We start from the raw sequence: 25,489 nt of genomic DNA, 5'->3' as shown, positions 1-25,489 counted from the left end.
ATAACATATCATAGAAGCTCTCCCAAAGGATTCAGAGGTCTGAACCCCATGTAAGGTTCCTCATCCTGGGGGGTCTGGCATTGGGAGGAGCCCCCAGAGCGTTTGGCATTGAAGGCCAGCAGGGCTTGAGTGCAGAAGCTCCATAGATCTTGAGGAAACAGATTGCACTCCTGTAGGGTGCACACAGGGTTTCATGTGCACTGGGTCCCAGGGCAAAGCAAGGACTCCATAAGAATATGGGTCAGACCTACCTGCAGGTCTTGGAGGTAGCCTTGGCCCACTGTGGGGACAGGACATTGGAGGAGGAGGTCCCAGGGACTAATTATTGGTGTGAGCTCTTCTGGAGACTGCCATGTTTGGAAAATAGCTGGCTCTATCCATCAGTGCTGAAAAGCCCCAGGCAAAACAATAAGCAGGGTTGGAACACAGCCCAGCTATGAGCAAATAGTCTGTCTAAATTCCTACCAGGCATATAGCCAGCTCTAATACACCCAGAGGCAAGATTCACCCACCAGAGGGACAAGACCCAGCTCCACCTACCAGTAGGCAGCCACCAGTCCCTCACATCAGTAAGCCTTCCACAAGCCTTTGTATCAGCTTTAGCCACAAGGGGCCAGACACCAGAAGCGAGAGGCTACAGGTACCCTATAGCTTGTTAAAAAAGAGACTACACAAAAAGCTGTACAAAAAAACAGAAATTTGAGCCAGATGAATAAGGCAAAAATCCCAGAAGAACAACTAAGTTAAGTGGAGATAAGTAACCTACATGAAAGAGACTTTAGATAATGACAATAAAGATACCCAGGATCTTAGAGAAAAAACTGGAGGCAAAGATTGATAAATTACAAGAAATGTTTAACAAATATAATATTGAAAGATTAACACAAGCCAAGCAGACATGAACAACACAGTAACATATATATATATATATATATATTTTTTTTTTTTCACTAGAAGGAATCAACAGCAGAATGCATGAGGCAGAATTAACAAGGTGGAAGACAGACTGATGGATATCACTGACACATAACAGAACAAAGAAAAAAGAATAAAAAGAAACGAGAACAGTGTAAGAGAACTGTGGGGCAATTTTAAACTCACCAACATTAGGATTATAGGGGTGCAGAAGGAGAGGAGAGAAAGGGCCTGAGATAATATTTAAAGAGATAATAGCCAAAAAATTCCCTCATGTGAGAAAGTAATCACTCACTGATATCCAGAAAGCACAACCAATACAATATAGAATAAACCCAAAAAGAAACACCCCAAGACATATTAATAAAACTGAACAAAACTAAAGACAAAAAATTGCAACAGCTAGGGGAAAGCAGCAGATAACATAAGAGAACCCCAGTAAGGTTATCAGCTGATTTTTTTTTTAGCAGAAACTCTGCAAGCCAGAAGGGAGTGGCATGGCATACTTAAAGTGATGAAAGAACAAAAACCTACAACCAAAAATACCGTATTCAACAAGACTCTCATTCAGATTTGAAGGAGAAATCAACAGCTTTACAGACAAGCCAAAGCTAAGATAATTCAGTAGCTGTACAACAAATACTGAAGAAACTTCTCTTGGTGGGAAAGAAAAGGCCAAAACTAGAAAATTACAAATAATAAGGCTTAACAGTAACGGCAAACATAATAAAGGTAGGAAATCATCCACACACAAATATGACATCAAAACCAGCTATCGTGAGAAGAGAGTACAAATGCAGGATACTAGAGATGCATTTGCAATTAAGAGGCCAGCAACTTAAAACAATCTTGTGTATATATAGACTCCTATATCAATACCTTATGCTAACTGCAAACCAAAAATATACAATAGATACACAAATCAGAAAAAGCAATCCAGACATAACACTAAAGATAGTCATCAAAACACAAGAGAAGAAAACAGGGAAGAAAAAAAGACCAACGAAAACCTAAAACAGTTAACAAAATGGCAATAAGGACATGCATATTAATAGTTACCTTAAATGTAAATGAACTAAATGCTCCAGCCAAAAGACATAGACTGGCTGAATGGATACAAAACAAGACCCATGTATATATATACTATGTACAAGAGACCCATGACAGCTCTAGGGACACATAGAAACTGAGAGAGTATGGAAGAAGGTACTCCAGGAGTTCCTGTTGTGGCTCAGAGGGTTAGGAACCTGACATAGTGTCTGTAAGGATGTGGGTTCAATCCCTGACCTCCCTCAGTGGGTTAAGGATCCACTGTGGCTGCAAGCTGCAGCATAGGTCACAGATCCATTGTCGCTGTGGCATAGGCCAACAGCTGCAGCTCCAGTTCAACCCCTGGCCTGGGAGCTTTCATTTGCCTCATGTGTGGCTATAAAAAGAAGAAGAAGAAAAAAAGATTCACTTCACTATTACAGTTAAACACACCTTAAAAAATAATAATAATAAGATATCTTATACAAATGGAAATCAAAAGATAGCTAAAACAGCAATACTCATAAAATAGAGTTTAAAATGAAGATGGTTACAAGAGACAACATTAATCAAAGAATCAATCCAAGAAGAAGATATAATAGTTGTAAATACATAAACCAATATAGCAGCACCTCAGTATATACAGCTATTTGTAACAGTTGTAAAGGGAGAAAGCAGTAACACAGTTATAGTGGAGGACTTTAAAACCCCACTTACAGCAGTGGGCCAATCATCCAGACAGAAAATCAACAAGGAAACACAGGCCTTAAATGATGCCTTAGACCAGATGAACTTAATAGATATTTATAGAACATTCCATCCAAAAGCATCAGAATATATATTCTTCTCAAGTGCACAAGGAACATTCTCTAGGATAGATCACATTCTGGGCCACAAATCAAGCCTCAGTAAATTTAAGAAAACTGAAGTCATATCGGGCATCTTTTCTGACTGCAATGCAGTAAGACTAGAAATCAATAACAAGAAAAAAATTTGCAAAAAAAAATACAAATGTGGACTAAACAATATGCTATGAAATAACCAATGGGTCACTGAAGAAATCAAAGAGGAAATCAAAAAATAGCTAGAGACAAATGACAGGACACACTGATCCAAGAATCTGTGGGAAGCAGCAAAAGTAGTTCTAAGGAAAGTTTGTGGCAGTACAAACCTAGCTCAGAGAACAAGCAAACTCTCAAACAACCTAACCTGACACCAAAAGCAACTTGAAAAAAGATCAAACAAAAAGTTAGTAGAAGGAAAGAATTCATAAAGATCAGAGCAGAAATAAATAGGAAGTAAACAGTAGAAAAATCAGTGAAACTAAAAGCTGGTTCTTTGAAAAGATAAAACAAAATTGAAAAACCAGACTCATTGAGTAAAAAAGGAAGAGGGCTCAAATCAGTGAACTTAGAAATGAGGAGTTCCTGCTATGGCACAGTGGGTTGATCATCTGACTCGTCTCTGTGGAGACACTGGCCTGACAGAGTGGGTTAAAGATCCAGTGTTGCTGCACCTGTGGCTTTGATTGTAGCTCTGACTGGAATTTGCTTCCTGGACCAGGAAACTTCCGTATGCCTTAGGTATGGCAGGGGGAAAAAAAGAAATGGAAAAGAAGTTACAGTGGACATCACAGAAGTACAAAGGATCATAAAGAGACTACTACAGGCAGATATGTGCCAATAAAATAGACAACCTAGAAAAAAATGGACAAATTCTTAGAAAGGTACAGTCTTCCAAGACAGATCTCAGAAGAAATAGAAAAGTTGAACGGACCAATCACAAGTACTGAAATTGAAACTGTGATTTAAAAACTTCCAACAAACAGAAGTCCAGGACCAGATGGCTTCGCAGGCATATCTATCAAACATTTAGGGAAGAGTTGTAGCTATCCTTCTGAAACTATTCAAAAAAATTGCAGAGAAAGGAATATTCCCAAACTCATTATATGAGGCCACCATCATCCCAATACCAAAACCAGACAAAGATACCACAAAAAAGAAAATTACAAGTCAACATCACTAATGAACATAGATGAAAAATCCTCAACCAAAACTAGCAAAGACATTAAAAAGATTATACACCATGATCAAGTGGGACTTATCCCAGAAATGCAAGGAGTTTTCAACATCTGCAAATCAGTCTGTGATACACAGCAATAACAAATTGAAGAATTAAAAACTATGTGACCCTCTCAATAGATGCAGAAGAGGCTTTTGACAAAATCCAACATTCATTTCTGATAAAAACCCTCCAGAAAGTGGGCACAGAGGAAATCTACTTCAACATAATAAAGGCAATATATGACAAACCTAGAGCTAACATAATTCTCAACAGTGAAAAGCTGAAGGAATTCCTGCTAAGATCAGGAACAAGACAAGGATGTCCACTCTCGTTACTTGTATTCAACATAGTTTTAGAAGTCCTAACCACAGCAGTCAGAGAAGAAAAAGAAATAAAAGGAGTCCAGATTGAAAGAGAACTAAAATTGTCACTTTTGCAGCTGACACTGTACATAGAAAATCCTAAAGATGCTGCTAGAAAATGGTTAGAACTCATCAAGGAATTTGGTAAAGTTGCAGGGTACAAAGTTAATGTACAGAAACTGATTGCATTTCTATATACTAACAATGAAAGATAAGGAAAAGAAATTAGGGAAACAATTACATTTACCATTGCATAAAAAAGAGTAAAATACCTAGGAATAAACCTACCTAAAGAGACGAAAGACCTGTACTCTGAAAACTATAAGATATCAATGCAAGAAATCAAGATAACACAAAGTGATGTAAAGATTTACCATGATCTTGCATTGAAAGGATCAATATTTTCAAAATGACTATACTACCCTAGGCAATTACAGATTCAACACAATCCCTATTAAATTACCAATGGCATTTTTCACAGAACTAGAACAAAAAATTTTTATATTTGTATGGAAACACAAAAGATCCAAATAGCCAAATCAATCCTAAGAAAGAAAAATGGAGCTAGAGGAATCAGGCTCCCTGACTTCAGGCTATACTACAAAGCTACAGTCATCAAAACAGTATGGTACTGGCACAAAAACAGAATTATAGATCAATGGAACCAGATAGAAAGCCCAGAGATAAATCCACACTCCTATGGTCAACTAGTCTATGCAAATGAGGCAAGAATATACAATGGCGAAAAGACAGTCCCTTCAATAAGTGGTGCTGGGAATAGTGAACAGCTACATTAAGAGAATGAAATTAGAACACTAACACCACACACACACACACACACACACACACACACCTCAAAATGGATTAAAGACATAAATGTAAGATCAGACACTATAAAACTTTTAGAGGAAAACATAGGCTGAACACTCTCTGCCATAAACCACAGCATGGTCTTTTCAGATCTACCTCATGGAGTTATGAGGATAAAAACGAATTTAAACAAATGGGACCTAATTAAACTAAAAACTTTTTGGAAAGTAAAAGAAACCCTAAATAAAATAAAAAGGGAACCCAAAGAATGGGAGAAAATATTTGCAAATGAAATGATTGACAAGGGATTAATTTCCAAAATATACGCACAACTCATTCATGCAGCTCAATATCAAAAAAATAATCCAGTCAAAAAATGAGAGATCTAAATAGACATTTCTCCAAAGAAGACATACAGGTGGCCAAAAAAGCACGTGAAAAGTACCACCTTATGCCAAGACAGAATGTCCATCATCAAAAAGTCTGCAAACAATAAATGTTAGAGAGGACGCAGAGAAAGGGAACCCTCTTACAGTGTTGGTGCGCATGTAAATTGGTACAACCACTATGGAAAACAGTATGGAGGTTCCTCAGAAAACTGAAAAATAGAACTACCATGTGATCCAGCAGTCTCACTCCTGGGCATCTATCCAGAGAAGACCAAAATTAGAAAAGTTCGTGCAGCCCAGTGTTCACTGCAGCACTGTTTACAGTAGCCAAGACACGGAAACAACCTAAATGTCCACCACCAGAGGAATGGATAAAGAAGATACGGTACCTGTATACAATGCAATATTATTCCTTCATAAAAAAGAACGAAATAATTCCATTGGCGGCAACATGGATGGACCTAGAGATTATCATACCCAGTGAAGTTAGTGAAAAATAATCACTTATATGTGGAATCTAAAAAAAGGATACTGGAGTTCCCATCATGGCCCAGCAGGTTAAGAACCTGACTAGTATCCATGAGAATGCAGGTTCAATCTCTGGTCTCACTCAGTGAGTTAAGGATTGGTGTTGGCCACAAGTTACGGTGTAGGTTGCACATGCAGCTTGGTTTTGGCATTACTGTAGCTATGGTGGAGGCCAGCAGCTGCAGTTCCTATTCAACCTCTAGCCTGGGAACTTTTGTATGCCCCAAGTTTGGCCCTAAAAAGAAAAGTAAAAGTCTTAGAATTACAGGATATTGTTGAATGTGCTTCTTTCTTAGAGCCTATCCAAACCCAGCTACGTTCACTTACTTAAGGAGTTGAGTACTCTATCAAATTTAGGAATATTGAAAGTCTTATTGCTGATCCCAATGATTTTTTATTATCCCTATTATTCTGAATACTGTTTATTATTCTAGTAAGATAATAAAAATAATAACACTGTTGCATGTTTCCCAGCATTATATTCTAAACTCAGTTGCTTACAGCATCAAATACAAGTCTTAAGTGTTTGGGAAATGGGGAATTTTGTGATTCCTGCGAAGTTAATAACACATGCCTCATCTAAAACAGGCAATAGTGGAGTTCCCATCATTGCTTAGTGGAAACGAATCTGACTAGTGTCCATGAGGACACAGGTTTGATCTCTGGCCTCTCTTAGCAGCTTAAGGATCCAGCATTGCTGTGAGCTGTGGTGTAGGTCGCAAATGCGGTTTGGATCCTGCGTTGGCAGGCAGCTACAGCTCTGATTTAACCCCTAGCCTGGAAACCTCCATATGCCACAGGTGCAGCACTAAGAAATAAAAAATAAAACAGGCAACATCCACTACTTAGTTCTATCCAGTAGGACAGATGTAGCTGCAGTATTCCCTGATGAAAAAACATCTAGGAGAAGTCAGAAATCCAGACTTAATATGTTAAATCTCCATGAAAAAGACTTTAAAGCAATGATAGTAAAGATGATTCAAGATCTTGGAAATAAACTGGAGACAAAGATTGATAAATTAGGAGAAGCATTGAACAAAAAAAATAGAAGACTTAAAGATTAAGCAAGCAGAGATGGAAAATACAATAACTGAAATAAAATATTAACTAGAGGGGAAGTTCCCGTTGTGGTGCAGTGGACACAAAACCAACTAGGAACCATGAGGTTGCAGGTTCAATCCCTGGTCTCACTCAGTGGAATATTGCTCAGGTCTGGCATTGCTGTGGCTGTGGTGTAGGCCTACAGCTACAGCTCCAATTCAACCCCTAGCATGGGAACTTCTATATGCCACGGATGCGGCCATAAACCCGTTAAATAATATAATATGATATAATATGATTTTATTTGTACTTATTCGTTCAGTAGCATTCAAAAAGCTTGCAAAAGAGAGCAATATTTATTTATTTATTTATTTTTATTTTGTCTTTTGTCCTTTTAGGGCCACACCTGCGGCATATGGAGGTTCCCAGGCTAGTGGCCTAATCAGAGCTGTAGCCGCCGACCTACATCAGAGCCACTGCAATGCCAGATCCAAGCCAAATCTGCGACCTACACCACAGCTCACAGCAATACCAGATCCTTGACCCACTGAGCGAGGCCAGGGATCAAACCCACAATCCCATGGTTCCTAGTCAGATTCATTTCCACTGCACCACAGCGGGAACTCCAGGAGAACAATGTTTAAAGAATTACAACTGTTAGGTGTCTTTTGGTATCTTTCTAATTGAATTTCATTTTATTCTAAAAAATTTAGAAAATACAGCTAAAGGAATAAATAGCAGACTTTAAAATCGTTCAGAATTGTGCCATTCAGAGATATTTACTAGCATCTATTTTTTTTGGTAAAAATTATACTTATCCATGGAAAAAACCCTTGAACTTTATTGAGAGGCATAAAATGAAAGCCTTTTTACCTCCCAGCTGACTATCTTTGTCCCACATCATTAGAGCTTTTCTCCTCAAGTAACCCAAATAGTAATTTCTCATGTGTTCTTTGTTATTTGTTGCTTTTGTATCCTTTGTTGTTTGTTTCTATTCATGGCAACATAAATATTACACCTATTTTGTACTTTGTTTATTTCACTGAGATATTTCAATATGAGAGTTTGAAGGTTACATAATATCCTATTGTAAATACTGTTAACATTTTGTTATATTTCCTTCCACCTGTGTCACTAGCACAAGAGCATGAGGAACAGGATGAGCCTTGCTTCACAACTCAAAATTCAAATCTGAAACATTCTAGTATTTTAATATTTAGTATGTGGTTTGGTGATTTAAACACAGGTTTAAGGAGTTCCCATCTTGGCACAGCAAAAACGAATCTGACTAGGAACCATGAGGTTGCAGGTTCAATCCCTGGCCTCTCTCAGTGGGTTAAGGATCCAGCATTGCCATGAGCTGTGGTGTAGGTCACAAGTATGGCTCAGATCTGGTGTTGCTGTTGCTCTGGTGTAGGCCAGCGGCAACAGCTCTGATTAGACCCCTAACCTGGGAACCTCCATATGCTGTGGGTGTGGCCCTAAAAAGACAAAAGACTAAATAAATAAATAAAATCTGACTTAAAAGTCTCCCAGGTAGTATGACAAAAGATTTCTCAGCTTTATGAACTTATTTTAAGTCTTATTAGAATATGAAAATTAAATCCTATATTGAAATACACTTAATAATATTTTTTGAAAATAATTAGATAAAAGCCATGCTCAAATAGGATTTTTAAATTCCATCCCAGTAACATAGGTCTTGAAGTAAGTCAGAAAGCCAGATGGAGGAAGCTGCTTTTAATAGGTATGGCACTGTGAAAGTTTTTTTCCTGTGCTCCTTAGATAATGTGTATGTAGGAATATTGTTTTCTTGAACTACACTTATCTTTTACATTAAAACTTTGATTAACCAGAATTAGGGGAGATTGCACTATTTTTGGTTAATCGAATTTTGGTTATATGAGAGATAATCAGCAGAGCTTCATATTGCTCTGTTCCTTTTTGTTGAAAATCTTCCTGACCTCTCTCTATCAACATCTTTTCTTGCTTTAATAATTAAATACTTGTTTGTTTCCACTACTTGTCTGTTAGACAGCCATGTCTAAATTATCTATCCCAGGCCCTCACAAGGAAGGTCAGACATGAAATTAAGCGTAGTGAATACTTGTTAAGCAATTTTTTTTGTTGAAAATAATTTGATTTTTGTTTTGAATTTGGTGTGCACTATACTGGTTTTTTTTTTTTTTCCAGGTAAGCTAAACTTTTACCATTATGTTGTTTCAGATACATATGTAAAAGTTCAGACAACATATATCAAAAAAAAGCAAGACAGGTCCCACTGTGGCTCAGTGGAAACGAATCCAACTAGGAACCATGAGGTTGCAGGTTCGATCCCTGGCCTCGCTCAGTGGGTTAATGATCTGGCATTGCCGTGAGCTGTGGTGTAGGTCACAGACACAGCTCAGATCGGGCATTGCCATGGCTGTGGTGTAGGCTGCCAGCAACAGCTCCAATTCGACCCCTCGCCTGGGAACCTCCATGTGCCGTGGGTGTGGCCCTCAAAAAGACAAAAAGACAGGGGAAAAAAAAAAAAAAAAAAAAAAAAACAAGACAGTAGAAGCACCAAAATCCCCGAGTGGCCAACTATCTTGAGAAAGAAGAACAAAGCTGGAGGTATTGCCTTCCCCTACTTGCCTGCAGTAGGGTAGGCTTTGTCCTACCCTACTGCAAAGTAATCAAAACAATATGGTACTGGCCCTAAAAACAGACACATAGATCAATGAAACATAGAGTCCAGAAATAACCCCACACTCATATGGTCAATTAATCTATAACAAAGGAGATAAGAATATACATTAGGGAAAAAACAGTTTCTTCAGTAAATAATGTTGGGATAACTGGACAGCTACATGCAAAGGAATGAAATTGGACCACTTTCTTACACCATGTAGAAAAATAAACTCAAAGCGGATTAGAGATTTAAGTGCAAGACCTGAAATCATAAAACTCTTAGAAGAAAGCATAGGCAGTAACCTCTTTGACATTGGTCTTAGCCATTTTTTTTTTCTTTTTGGTTATGTCTCGTTAGAGTAGGGGGAAAAAGGCAAGAATAAGCAAAAGGGACATCAAACCAAAAAGCTTTTGTGCAGTGGAAGAAACTACCAATAAAATAAAAATGTAGCCTACTGAATGAAAGAAGTATTTTTAAACAATATATCCAATAAGAAGTTGATATCCAAACTATATGAAGGTCACATACAACTCAATATAAAAAAAAAAACCTGATTAAAAAATGGGCAGAGGACCTAAATAAACATTTTTCAAAGATGACATATAGATGGCCAACAGGCACATGAAAAGATGCTCAACATCACTTATCATCAGAGAAATGCAAATAAAAAACCACAATGAGAAATCACCTCACACCTGCCAGGATGGCTGTTATCAGAAGGCAACAAATAATAAGCAAGGATGTAGAGAAAGGAAATCCTCCTGCACTGTTGGTGGGAATGTAAATTGGTGCAGACACTATGGAAAACTGTATGGAGATTCTTCAAAAAACTAAAAATAGAACTACCATATGTTAAATATGATCCAGCAGTTCCACTTTAGGGTATTCAAAGAAAATGAGAATTCTAATTTGAAAAAAATTTGTATGTTTATATATATATATATATACATATATATATATATGATAAAGATGACATGGGGTGTGTGTGTGTGTGTCAGACACACACAACGGAATATTATCATTTAAGAAAGAAAGAAACAAAGAAACCTTGCCATATGCATGGACCTGGAAGGTGTTAATACTAATTGAAAAAGTGAAATAAGCCAGAGAAAATACCAAATGACATCACTTGTATGTGGAATCTAAAAAACAAAACAAAACAGAAGCAGATGCATAGATACAGAGAACAAACTGGTGGTTGCCAGAGGAAAGAGGATTGGGGAGACATGAAATAGGTGAAGAGGATTAAGAGATACAAACACCAGCCATAAAATAAAGTAAGTAATAGGGAATATAAGGAATATAGTCATTGATAACTGTAACAACTTTGTATGGTGACAGATAGTAGCTGGTCTTATTGTGATCATTTAATAATCTATAAAAATATCAAATCACTATATTATACCCCTGAAACAGATGTAATATTGTTAATTATAACTCAGTTTTAAGTAAATTAATGAAGCACGATAGAAATGTTAATATATAATTTGAGTGTTTTTTTACATTATAAATACAGTTATTATAATGGAATGTGTTTTTAATTAAAAATTTAAGAATTCCATGCTTTGATAGATTGACTTGCTTTAGTCAGGTGTAAAACTTAAGGGCATAGTATCATACTCACATCTCTGGCTAAAGTATTTTTCTTCCCTTCTCTTCTCCATCTAGTACATATGCTTTTTAAAATATGCTTTGTATTTACATAGTTTCTTTGTTTCTTGTAGTCTGTTGCTAGAAAGTTAATTCTCTTAAACATTTTTGGTTTATTTATAGATTGGTTAAAGAAAAAGTGATGTATGAAAAAGAAGCAAAACAACAAGAAGAAAAGATTGAAAAAATGAAAGCTGAAGATGGTGAGAATTATGCTATTAAAAAGCAGGTAAAATTATATCAAATAATAACAACTAATGTTTACAGATTACCATATTAACAATATATTAGCCCTCTGAGAAGGTCCTACTAAAGCTCCTATTAAGTACTCCATTTAAAAATAAGGAAACTTGGAGTTCCCTGGTGACCTTGCGAGTTAAGGATCTGATGCTATTGCTGTTGTGGTGTGGGTTCAGTCCCTGGCCGTGGAACTTCTGTATGGCACAGGCATGGCCAAAAAAATAAAATAAATAAAAATAAGGAAACTGAGACACAGGTTAAATAACTTTCCCATAGTCACACAGCTGCTAAGTGGCATACCCAGAATTTGAACATAGCCATTCTGGCTCTTAGAATTTGTACTCTTAACCGTTAAGCAATACTACCTCTCCAGTTTTAAGTATTAAATATAAAAATGGCCTAATCTTATGTTAAATATATTTGTATATTTAAATTGAAATTTTCCCAAAACTGATATAAAGGCCTCAAAAATTACTTACACAGAGTACATTCCAGTGGCTACTTCTGATAATCCTATGACAAATTTCAGTCTCTTTAGCATTGCATACAAGACTCTTCTTGATTTTGGCACCTACTTATCATTCCAGCTTCATCTCTTGCTAGTCCTTATCTGGACCTCATAGGTTCTGCCTTTTGGTGTCCTGAACAAGCCCTTTCTCCTTTGCTTCTGAGGTACTGCTTATGTCTGAGAGGTTCTTCCTATCCCTCCTACCTACCCTCTCCTTATTAATTCTTACTCATTCTTTAAACCTCCCCTATGCTCCATCCCAACACTGAGTTGGGTATCCCTCTTCTGTGATTTTATAACAGCTTATTTATTCCCATCGTAGCATTTATTGTATATTTATTTTTGTTGACATTTGTTTCATAATTCCTTGAGAAAATAGAGGCTGTCAAGGGAACTAATATGCCCACCAAAAAAACCTATCAGCCTACCTACCTCTGTACCCATACTACCTAGCTACCTTTCTGTTAAAGTGGATTATGCACCCTAGCCTTTGTTACAACTATCAGTGGCTTGCTATCACTTCTTTGTCCATAACTTACATAACCTCAGCAGCATTTTTCCTCCCAGTAGTGGGAGGAAAAAAATTTACGTATGAAATGTAACTTTTTGATTCATAATAATTGTGATGTTAAATTCTTTTTAAATATATCCTTCCATAAATATTTATGTCACTTTTTTACCTCTCTCGCTTTTAATGTCCTCTTTTTGTTTTTCCACATCTAGTGAGAAACATTTTAACTAGTGTATCACTTATTTCATCCAGGCCCTGGGACCCCATCAGGCTTGTTTTCCCAGTTGTGTAGCTAGTGACCTTATTTAACTTTTTACTTGGCCCTGTTCTTTTCATCACCAATAATGTATTTTGAAATAGCCCTATTGCTAGAATGAGTTGTAAGTTACGTGGAATGGGGAATGTGTTTCCTTTCTTTTTTGTCTTTTTTTTTTTTTTTTTTTAGGGCTGCACCCACGGCATATAGAGGTTCCCAGGCTAGGGGTCGAATTGGAGCTGTAGCTGCTGGCCTACACCACAGGCACAGCAATGCCAGATCTGAGCTGTGTCTATGACCTACACCACAGTTCACAGCAACGCCAGATCCTTAACCCACTGAGCAAGGCCAAGGATTGAACCTACGTTCTCATGGGTACTAGTCAGATCATTTCTGCTGAGCCATGACAGGAACTCCTGTGTTTCCTTTCTAAATAAAGTTCTACAAACAAAGTCAGATTATCACAGAATCTGTCTTATTTTATTTGTGTTTTTATACTGACCATCTTTCAATAAAATCACTACTTGATAGGTGATTAATTCTTTATGGAATCCTGTGTTCTAATTGTTATTTAAAAGTAATAGCCACTTAATGGTTATATCGTTGACTACAGATATAGCAGATATATCAGGGAAAAGTTTTTGTTCAAAAGCCCTCTACACTCAGCCATTTAAAAATTCTTTTTTCTGAAGTTCCCATAGTGGCTCAGCAGTAATGAGCTTCACTAGTATACATGAGGATGCGGATTCGATCCCTGGCCTCACTGAGTGAGTTAAGGATCCATCGTTGCCATGAGCTGTGGTGTAGGTCACAGACTCCACTTAGATCCCATGTTGCTCTGGCTGTGGTGTAGGCCAGCAGCCGTAGCTCCAGTTCGACCCCTAGCCAAGGAACTTCCATGTGCCACAGGTGCGGCCCCAAAAAGCTAAAAAAATAAAAATTAAAAATTAAATAAAAAATAATAAAAATTCTTTTGTCCCAGTGGTCATAGTTTATGATTTCCTAGATTCATAGTCAGCCTCATACTTAAATTCAGGAATACCGTCCTGTATCTAATTATAGAGTAATAAATTTTTCTGTTTTCTGCTATTCTCAACTTGCAGTGTATGAAGTTGTTAGCTGCAATTTTGTTTCAGTGTCTCATAAAACCTTGTCTTTACTTTAGTCCAGCCTACATGCATTTCTAAATTTCTTTTCCTAGCTTAGCTATAGTGTGGCTAGCCATTGTTTTTTTTTTGTTGTTTTTTTTTTTTTTTTATCATATACAAGGAGAGTTGCACTGCCAGAAGCACTGTTCTGTTCCTAATTGCCCACCAATTTAAGTTCAGTAATTGTTTCTTGACATTTGCCAATGCCCCTCATAACTAATGTCAAGGAAGCCAAGTGCCAGATTTTGTGGGTTCTCTACTCTTCTCCCTGTATTTCTTCCTCTTCTGAGCTAAATGCCATTCCCTGTCACTTTCACTACCTTGGCTCTTCTCTCACTCACTTCCATTTGTCTCTGGCTTTCCCAGATCTTTTGAACTAGCCCTATTTTGTAACACACATGTATGTTGCTATCTCTTAATCCCTGGCAAACTTCTTACCTGAAACTGATTGCTGAACTATTCTTTCCTGAACTAGGCTGAATTTGCCTTTTAAAAAAATAAATAGCAAGGCAGAAGTTTCAGGACCCTAAGTGGCCAAAATACCAGTGAAAGAATTATTCTGCTGTCCTTCCTTTTCTGGCTAAACAGTGTAACACAGCATTCAAATATTGACTAAATATTGATTTTAACTTTCTGCTTACAATAATCCTTTTTTCCTCCAACTTCCTCATCCCCCAATTAGGGATGGATACAAAGGATTTTGCCCTCAACCAGTGAAGGTATTCTTTTTTTTTTTTTTTTTTTTAAGCTGCTCTGGAGCAGAAATGATTGGTAATAACAACAAACATACCTCTGTTGTTTTACCTAAGGTAACTTATCTCTTATTTTCTAGAAGTAGTATTTCATGACAAACTGGTACAATTTTTAACCAAAATTTCTCACAAAAACTTTGCAGTTATTATATATAATTGCAATATTGTGAAATTTGTCTTTTGAGAAAGATGCACACACACACTTTTTTGTGATTTACTTGAAACATGTGTTAACATTCACAGTTTGATATTCTTTTTCCTAAAACTAAAGGGGAAATTTTTTATTATGGAAAATAGTAAGAGGTTTCAGTCCACAAAGAAGAATTTGACCAAGGGTCTCTCGCATGGCTGATTCTACAAGAAACATCTGATTTTTTAATATCAGTAATTAAATTATTTTTGTCTCTTGATATATATACGCAGGTTTATAAATGGTGTTTAATTTATACACTCGCTTTTTGTTTGTTTTTGTTTTTGTTTTTGTTTTTTGTTTTTTGTTTTTTGTTTTTTGTTTTTGTTTTTGTTTGTTTTTTCATTATATTAGAGTTTTTTCATTATATTAGAGTCATAGAAAGTTGCAAAAAATGTTCAGGGTAATCTTATATACCCTTTGCCATTCCTCTTACAGCATAGCATCTTGCATGTTATATTACAGTGTCCAAACCATGAAACTGACATCCATACATCACAGAGCTTATTTATTTTTCGCTAGTTATACATGTACTCATTTGTGTGTGTGTCTAATTCTTTATAATCTATCACATGTATATCATGTGTAACTACTTCCATAATCACGATGGAGAGCTATTCCATCACCAGACTACCTTGTGCCATCTTTTTATAGCCCCTGTTCTCTACACCCCTTGAATCCTAAATAATTAACACTTTCAAGAATGTTGTATAACATGGAATGGAGTCACATGGTATCTAATAACCTTTTGAAATTGACTTTTTCTACTTCACATAATTTCTTGAGGTCCATTGAGGTCATTGAATGTATCAGTAGTAAGGATCTTACTGTTGCTGAATAGTGTTCGTGCCATGGATGTACCACAGTTTAACCCTTAGAGGATTTTTGGATTGTTTCCAGGTTTGGGCTGATAGGAAAAAAGCTGTTAGGAACATTCATGTACAATTTTTACATGAGTATAAGTTTTCATTTTTCCAGGGTAAATGCTCAAGCAATTTCTGGGTCATATTAGTACCTTTTTTGTTTTAAAACCAAACTCTTTTCTGAGATGCTGTACCATTTTACGTTCCTACCAGTGATATTTACATGGTTCAATTTCCCCACATCCTCATGAGCATTTGGTGTTACCGCTTTTTTTTATTTTAGCATTTAGCCACATCACCTATATGATAAGTGTATAGTAACCTATGATTGTGCTTTTAATTTAGATTTCCCTAGCGGCTAATAATGTTGCACATCTTCTCATTTGCTTATTGCCCATCTGCACATCCTTTTCAGAGAAATGTCTGTTCATGTCTTCTGCCCACTTTATAATGAGATGCTTAATTTTTTTCCTTTTGAGTTTTGAGAATTTTTAATATTTTCTAGATAAATGCCCTTTGTTGGATATGAGGTTTGCAAATATTTTCTTTTAGTCTGTAATTTGTCTTTTTATGCTCCTAACACAGGCTTTTACTGAGCAACAGGTCTTAACTTTGAGAACATCTCACTTCCATCTTCATTTTGTGAATCATACTTTTGATCTCAAGCCTCTTTGCCTAGACCTAGGTCCTAAAAATCTTCTCTTTTTTCCTAAAAGTTGTGTTTTACATTCAAGATTCTGATTGATTTTGAGGTAATTTTTACGTAAGGTGTGAGGTTTAGATCAAGGTTTGTCTTTTTGCTTATGGGTGCCTAGTTGCTCCTCCAGCAGCATTTGTCGAAAAAGTTATTCGTCCTTCATTGAAACGCTTTGGTATCTTTGTCAGAAACCAGTTGGACTTATTGTGTGGGTCTATTTTGGGGTTCTTTTCTGGCCCATTAATCTGTTTCTGTCCCTTTACCAGTACCACACTGTTTCAGTTACTGTAGCTGTGTAGTGAACCTTAACATTGGGAAGAATGAGTCTTCTCACTTGCTTCTTTTCTTTTCTCTTGTTGCAGAATTCTTTTACCTATTCTAGTTTCTTTGCCTTTCCATAAAAATTCTAAAATAAGATTGTCTGTATCTATAAATGCTTTGCTAAGATTTTGATAAGAATTGCATTAAACCTATGGATCAGCTTGAGGAGAATTAACATCTTTACTATGTTGGGTCGTCCAATCAGTGAACATTGTTTCTTTTAAATCTGTGTGTCTTTTTTTTTCTTGCCTTCTTGGTCTTGGCTGGAACTTACAATGCTATGTTGAATTAGGGGCAGTGAGAGTGGACATCCTTACCTTGTTCCCTATCTTAGGAAGATAGTATTTAGTTTTTTACCATTACATAAATGTTAGCTGTTGGGCTTTTGTAGATGGTCTTTTTCAAGTTGAGGAAATTCCCCTCTGTCCATAGTTTGTTGAATGTTTTTGTTTTGAATGGATGTTGGACTTTGTTGAATGCTTTTTCTGTGTCACTTAGTAAGGGTAAGTGAGTTTTCCTCTTCTGCCTGTTAATAATTATGGATTAGTTTTCAGATACTGAACCAGCCTGGCATATCTGCTTGATGGCTTGATTGTGTTGTATAATTCTCTTAATTGCTGGATTGGACTTGCCAGGGATCAAACCCATGCAGTAACCCTAGCCACTACATTTGGATTCTTAACCTAATTCACCACAGCAGCAACTCCTGAGTTTTATCAATTCTTGTTTTATGTATTTTGAAACTCTTTTGTTTAGTGTGTACATGTTTAGGATCATTATGTTTTCTTGGGGAGTTGATCATTTTATTATGAGATATCCATGTCCATTATAATTTTTTTGCTCTTAAGTCTATTTTGTCCAATATCAATATACCCACTCCTGCTCTTTTTTTAAATGTTTGCATGATGTATTTTTTCCATCCTTTTATTTTTAACCTATTTCATTATGTTTGAAGAGAGTTTCTTGTAGACTGTATGTAGTTGGATCCAGTCTGTGATTCTCTGGGTTTTAGCTGGTGAATTTAGACCCTTCGTATTTAAGTAGCAATTGATAATGTCAGGGCTTACAGCCCAGGTTACTTTTGACACATCAGATTTTTCTTATCCATCCTTAACCACTCATCGCTAACTACAAAACACAAATCAAATGAATTTCTTTCTTTCCGTTTCTTTTTTTCTTCATGACATGGTGACTGGGTCCTAAGAGAAGGGTTTCCCAAAAATGATCATTTCAAGAGGTCCATGTGAAAGTTGCAAGGCTAAAGATCCTGCTTTAGGACTTTAGTCCCAAAATACCCCTTCACCAAATTCTATTGGTCACTCATTGCCAAACCAAATTTATTGTGGGAGGCGACCACACAAGAGTAACTAATAGAGTTACCATTTCAAGGAGAATACAAGGAGGTGAGGATCATTGGGGGCCAACTTGGACACTTATGGCTACCACCACTAATTCACATGCTAAAATTGAAATTAGAGTTATGAGCTGTAACTCAGACCCTGTCAATTGCTAATCCCTCTGGGACTCGAGTTTATCATTCATAAATTGAGGAGACTGGACTAGTTGACCACTTATGTCCCTCTGACTCTATGATTCTGTTTCTTAGAGTGTCTTTATGTCTCCCCCCCAGCTTTATTGAAGTATAGTTGACAGTTTAAAATAGTATACATTCAAGATTTGTAGCATGATGATTTGATATACACTGTGAAATATCACTACAGTCAAGTTGCTAACATATCCATCACCATATTTAGTTAGCACTTTCTTTCATCGATAGATTTCTTGACATGTTTATTGTCACATTACCATTTTACCACTATGTAGAAGGAAAGACTTAACCATTGTTCTAGTTATCACCGAAGTACTCTAGAGCTCAATTTGACAAACTAATGCAGTTACCATTGGTTCCAAAAGCAGCCAGTAGCCAATATTAGAGTGTCTATAGATTATTTCAGGTATAGCCAGCCCTGGGTGAATGATCTGGACCACTAAAGAACCTAGAAACCTTATCCTGGTTGAAAATAGCAAAAGAACTTGCCATTTGCTAGATTATTCCAGACTCTTCTTTCTGAAAAAAATGAAGATCTGCCAACAGGGCTTTTCCTTTCCAATTTATATAGGTTTGTTTATTAAAAAATTGGTCCGATTTTAGCTTATTGGTTTATTCATTGTTATAATCTGAGCGCTGCTAAGCCTCCCCCAACATCTATTTTACCTGAATAACTTTCCCCCCCAAAAAAAATCATAGCTTGTTTTAAAAAGAGTAAGATATTAGTAGGACTTCATCCTACTTAAGAGAATGGACACATTCTCCTAAGCTTCCTTGTACCTCCAGCTCTGTGCCAAGATCCTGACTTAACCTCAGTCTTGTCATACTCAGCACTAACATAAACTGACAGTCTATCCAGGTATTTTAAACAGAGATACCATTCATTGGAGAGAGTCCCACCCAAGGGGAACACTATGAATGAAAATACTCTTAGTTTACTTATTTATTTTGAGGGGTGTCTTTACTATATAGTCATGTTATATACTGTCTTTTAAAGTTATTCTTGGCAGTTGTAATTCATTGTAGGAAGAGAAAGTATATGATTTATGGCCTTGATAAAGTTGTGGTTCATAGATTCCTAATCATAGTTTTCACTCTACTGTATACCTTTGGTTCCCTGTGGCATCGTCTTCTTGAAGCAGTGTAAAGTGCTAATTTTCATGTTTATTTTCCTATACGGATTGGAGGGTGAGACCTTCTCTTTTTTTCACAGAGTAAGCTCATTATATGAATTGGGGCTGGTGTATGGGAGAGACTGAGCTTTGGCCGTACTCAAGTCAGAGCCCTGTTTTGATAGACTTATTGAGGAGTTTTGTTCTATAGTAGTAGACAGAATAATGAAGAATAGAAATTATTTTGGATAGCATTTTTTTAAGTTCATTTTAGTGACAACACTGAAGCTTTCCAGGCAAACTTTACAAGTATTTTGGCTTATCATGTGTTTGACCCAGTTCTTTATATTCATTTCATCCTGTTTAATTCCTATAAGCTATTCTCAAGGAAAGTCCATAGGAGAGGAAATACGAATTGCTTATCCAACGAAATGTCCTCATCAGTGATTTTTCACATGTATTGAAACACAAAAATGATTTAGTGGCAAATCATTTAATTATTTAGGCATAGAATGATTAGCTATGAAATAAAGTCATGATCCTGTGTTTGAAATTTTCAACATGTGCCTTATTGGTAAAAGAATTACAAGTTCAGCAATAGATTCTCACCTGAGAAAAGAGAGGTAGATAGATAGCATCCTTGCATATTATAATTATGATTTTTATTTACATTGTGAGCTATGACAAAACTATTGGGCAAAGGAAGAAGGTAGTGAGATTAAAGTTTCTATTAAAATATAGTATGATTACCATTAAATTATCTTTATTTTATGTGAAGTGATAAAGTGTCTCAGTTCTAGTTCAGATTTAATACCTATTTAACCAAAGATATTTGACCAACCATTTTTTGAAAGAAATGTTTAAACGGTCTGTGTTTCTTTCTGGGAATAGTTTAAGGAAATAAAGCTTCTTTCTTCCTTAGGAAAAAGATTTATTTGAGATCCAACATCTGATCTGATCTGCTCTTTACCCTCTTATTGATTGGGTTTCTCAGCCAACTATTTGATTTTTTTCTTTTTTTATAACTTAATATGTTACAATACAGCTTCAAATGATGGATTTTTAAGTCTAGAAATATCCTCCAAAATAAAGATTCCTGTGTTTAATTCTACACTGTCTATCTTCGGGAGAAATAGACAGAAGTTCAGATTCAGAGGGGTGCCAGGTTGGTAATTTGGATCAAACTGCATGGGGAGAATAATCTCTCTCCTAAAATGAAGCACAAGGATAAGTAATAACTTTTTATGCATGATAAGCATCAAAAATATGAACCTGCTGGTCTCTGTTTTTCATTTTTCTTTACCTCTGTCTTTCAGTGAGAACCTCCTGCAGTGTGCACACGATGTGATCAATAACTCAATAACTTTTTTCATGCAGTAATTATCTCCATGTGATATTATCTGAACACTGTTTTTCTTTATTACTCAAAAGATGCAGGAGATATTTATATAACCAGCTGATCCCATTTTGGATAAAGGTGCTTTGTGACAGCAGGAGAAACAGTTTATTTTAATAGCCTTTTTAAATAAATGCTCTATGAAAAGCTTTTCCAGTTAATTTTCACTTAGCATGAGAAGGTGATTACCAAAAAGGTTCAGATCTAAAACTTGTACTTTGCATATTTTATAGAATGATAGTCATTCTTTCTAACTTCTAATAAATACAATTAAAATTAAAATATTGAGCCATTTAACATAACCATAATATTTTCTCTGATTCCTCTAAATCATTTTCTGTATTTTCAGAGGTATAGACTAAACGCATAAGTTATACCATCTCTGCATGTCTCACAAAGATTCTCCTTATAGGCAGAGATCCTGCAAGAGTCCCGGATGATGATCCCAGATTGCCAGCGCAGGTTGGAAGCTGCATATACCGATCTTCTGCAGTTACTAGTAAGTGATACTTACCTGTCTTATGTTTCAGATTTTTTTCAATCTAATACATGGAAGCCCAGAATTTTAAATACTTAACACTGAAAACTAGTTGGTGACATATTTTGTGTACTTGCTTAGTGTACCAGTTTATTTTTAAATAATTATTGGAATTTAGATGGTATTTTAAGTTATGCCTTCAGTAAAAATACTGTGTCTAGCATTTTAGTTTATTTATTTAAACTTAGTTAATTAAATATATTTGTGTTATCATGATAGGTATTCATAGTACTATATTGTCCAGCAGTGTCTTGAATTAGTTGGTTTTTGTACATAAAGATTTTTTTTGTCACATTAAAGGTGAGTAGTCTGTTTGCAATTTTAAAAGATCCAAATGTTTCAAATGATTTGGGGCCCTTTTAAAAAGGTTTTGGAGTTATTTCTAAATCAAACCTAAAGTGATTTGAGACAGGAAAAATAACCCTGTAATATATAGGCAATCCTCTCCTATCAACTTGGAGCTGGAGAACACTGTTGTCATACTTGCTGGTATAAATGTCTTGTGATACAGTGGCAGCATCGTTTTCAAAAGGAGCTTAAAAAAATGAAAAGTTGGAGTTCCCGTCGTGGCGCAGTGGTTAACAAATCCGACTAAGAACCATGAGGTTGCAGGTTCAATCCTTGCCCTTGCTCAGTGGGTTAACGATCCGGCGTTGCCGTGAGCTGTGGTGTAGGTCGCAGACGCGCGTTGCTGTGGCTCTGGTGTAGGCTGGTGGCTACAGCTCCGATTCGACCCCTAGCCTGGGAACCTCCATATGCCACGGGAGCGGCCCAAGAAATGGCAAAAAGACAAAAAAAAAAAAAGTTGTCTTATTTCTTATTGAGTAAAGAGAAAGGCACAATACTATGTACAAGCCAACTGTTATTGCTGCTTGATGATAATTTGATGAATTCTAATATTTACTGCTCTCATTTTATATTTCTCCTTCTTAAGTTAATACTGATTACTAGCTACATAGCTGTCTCCTGGTTCAAAGTTGTTCCCTATAAAGCAAAAATAGTGTGAGGCTTTTTCAGAATGATCATGTGAAAAGGAATGAGATCTGTTTTCTCACCAGCATAATAATATTAGGACTAGGAGTTCCTGTGGTGGCGCAGTGGTTAACGAATCTGACTGGGAACCATGAGGTTGCAGGTTCGATCCCTGCCCTTGCTCATTGGGTTAACAATCCGGCGTTGCCGTGAGCTGTGATGTAGGTCAAAGACGCGGCTCGGATTCTGTGCTGCTGTGGCTCTGGTGTAGGCCAGCGGCTATAGCTGCGATTCGACCCCTAGCCTGGGAACCTCCATATGCCGCAGGAGCGGCCCAAGAAATGGCAAAAAGACAAAAAAAAAAAAAAGAAAAGAAAAGAAAAGAAAAATTAGGACTAAATCTGTAGGAAAAAGAGAAATACTCACATTTTACTTTACTTTTGACACAGAACTCATATTTAGGAACCTTGTAAAGGCACAATAACTCTCTTTAAAGCCAAAAATAAAGCTGTGGATTTAAAATAAAAGATACATGAAAGCAGGAGATAATTACTCTATTAAAATATTACCCCAAACAGAAGCATCATTTGTATTTCCTGCCAATTTAAATGCTTTTTCCTCTCATGAATCTAGTAGCTGAGAAAGTAATAGAAATTGCTTGATTTCTAATCCTGTCTTTGGATGATATATTCATGTGTGAGGATATATTCAGCAATATCTTTACCCTCAAAGAGTTTATATTTCTTGACAGAGAACAAAGACATGTTTAGATGTAATATAGAGTTTTAAGAAGTTCTTACCTATAGTCTGAATTAAGCAAATCATCTTTTTTGCTGTAAATTTTCATATTAAATACATACACACTTTATTTCCACTGCTCTGTAACTGTTTATCGCCATCTTTTGACTTGGCATGAGTTGCTGACAATAGCTTTATATATTTATTAAGAATTAAAACCTGTGGAGTTCCCATCATATCTCCGCAGTTAATGAATCTGACTAGCATCCATGAGGATGCAGGTTCGACCCCTGGACTTGCTCAGTGGATTAAGGATCCTGCATTGCCATGAGTCGTGGTGTAGGTCGCAACTCGCTCAGATCCTGCATTGGTGTGGCTGTGGCATAGGCCAGCAGCTATAGCTCTGATTCAACCTCTCGCCTGGGAATCTCCATACCCCACGGCGTATGGAGCAAAAAAAAAAAAAAAAGAAGCAAAAAAAAAAAAAAAGAGAGAGAGAGAGAATTAAAATTTGCTGTGCACAGTAACTTAGATGATTTATAGTAACTTAGATGATTTATATCATTTATCTGTTACCATTACAATATTTAGTAAAAGTTTTCTGTATGAAATATGAAGGAAAAACTCAATCTTTAAATATTAGAAAATGAAAGCTGTTAGTAGTTTGTTTCCTTGTAGTAGGGTATATAATATTCATTAACAAGCAGACAGTTTACCTTTCCAGATTCAAAGGTAACTCTTTGTGCTTAATTCTGTGACATTAATAGTCATCTTTGTTATTGTGAGTGGTTGAAGGATTATTTTTGGAGGATTATTTTTGGTGTGATTATTTTTTCAGACCAAAAAAAATAATCCTCCAATCACTCAAGACAAACTACTAACAACTTCCATTTTCTGATATTTAAAGATTTTCTCCTTGATGCTTTATACAAAAAACTTTTTATAATATGTAACATGTTAGTAAATATTTTTTTACTTTTAGTGCACTATTAATAATCCCATTGTACAGTGATGTGTTGACAAAACGAGAATATAGTTTTTAAAAAATTTTTCTGAGGCTTTCATTTAATTACTTAAATTACTTACTGCCAATAGCTTTAAATGACCATGTTTTTCACTTACTGTATGAGAACACAAAGCCAAACCTCTTCTTTTTTCCCCTACTTGTAATGCAAGATCAAAATTGTTCTTCAGACCTCTGTGGAATTCTACTATAGATGACGCCTGAGATCCTTTTAGAGCCGCCTATTAATTTTTGAGCTGCTTACATTGATAGGTTGTAATACCTGAGTAAATAACAAAGTAATGAAATTCGAGAATGATAAACAAATTTTTATTTTATTTCATTTCAGGAGAGTGAAAAAGACTTGGAAGAAGCTGAGGAATATAAGGAGGCACGTTTAGTACTGGATTCAGTGAAGTTAGAAGCCTAAAGTTTTTCTGTATAGAGTGTTTTTTGCATTAAATCCTGGGATCCATTCCACAATTCATTATTTTTGACCACTGCTATGTGTTCGAGTAGTATGAAAATGCGATTCTTTTTATGCAGTGCATATATTTTTCTTTGCCTAATTTAATGTGTCAAATAAATGAGTTCATCTAATAAAATTGCTTCTTTCATACTTTACAGAGTATTTTAATTAACCTTTTCTCATTAAATAATAGCTTTTTTTTTTTTTTTTTGCCCTTGACATTGCAGCAGCTCGATGTGAGATCTTAATTCCCAGGCCAGGAATTGAACCCAGGCCATAGCTGTGAAAGCACTGAGTCCTAACCACTAGACCACCAGGGAACTCCCATATCATAGCCTTTTTTTTTTTTTTTAATTTTTTTTATTTTTTAGGGCCACATCTGCAGCATAGGGGTTCCCAGGCTAGAGGTCAAATTGGAGCTGTAGTCGCTGGCCTACACCACAACCACAGCAACAAGGGATCCAAGCCATGTTTGCAACCTACACCACAGTTCGCTGCAACACCAGATCCTTATTAACCCACTGAGTGGAGGCCGGGGATCGAACCTGCAGCCTCATGGATTCCAGTTAGATTAGTTTCCACTGAGCCAGGACGGGAACTCCTAATAGCCATTTTGACAGGGAATTAAAATCTTTTAGGTTCTATTTAAAGTCCAGATATTTCACTGATTAAGCTTGGATTAAGTTTAATATATGATACTTTTTTTTAAGATGAAAATACAAATTTTAAGCAATTTATTCCAAATAGACTTCAACTCCCAGAAA

General features: G+C 36.2%; 1 protein-coding gene across 1 annotated transcript in view; it reads left to right on the top strand.

The window, feature by feature from the left end:
• Positions 1–24,875, top strand: part of TBCA (tubulin folding cofactor A) — an 83,309-nt gene extending 58,434 nt beyond the window's left edge. The window contains exons 2-4 of the mRNA XM_021084475.2: positions 11,586–11,691; positions 21,418–21,504; positions 24,606–24,875. Of these exons, the coding sequence (XP_020940134.1) occupies positions 11,586–11,691; positions 21,418–21,504; positions 24,606–24,686 (274 nt within the window). The 3' untranslated portion in view covers positions 24,687–24,875. The remainder of the gene's footprint in view (positions 1–11,585; positions 11,692–21,417; positions 21,505–24,605) is intronic.
• Positions 24,876–25,489: the final 614 nt, after the last annotated feature.

The sequence above is a fragment of the Sus scrofa genome, chromosome 2, assembly GCF_054392235.1.
Source record: "Sus scrofa isolate SSC_HxYL_T2T_F1_AM1 chromosome 2, Sscrofa_HxYL_maternal_Yorkshire_Landrace_v2.0, whole genome shotgun sequence".
Lineage (NCBI taxonomy): Eukaryota > Metazoa > Chordata > Mammalia > Artiodactyla > Suidae > Sus > Sus scrofa.
The sequence above is the reverse complement of the archived record's forward strand: the minus strand, read 5'-3'. Positions and strand labels throughout refer to the sequence as shown.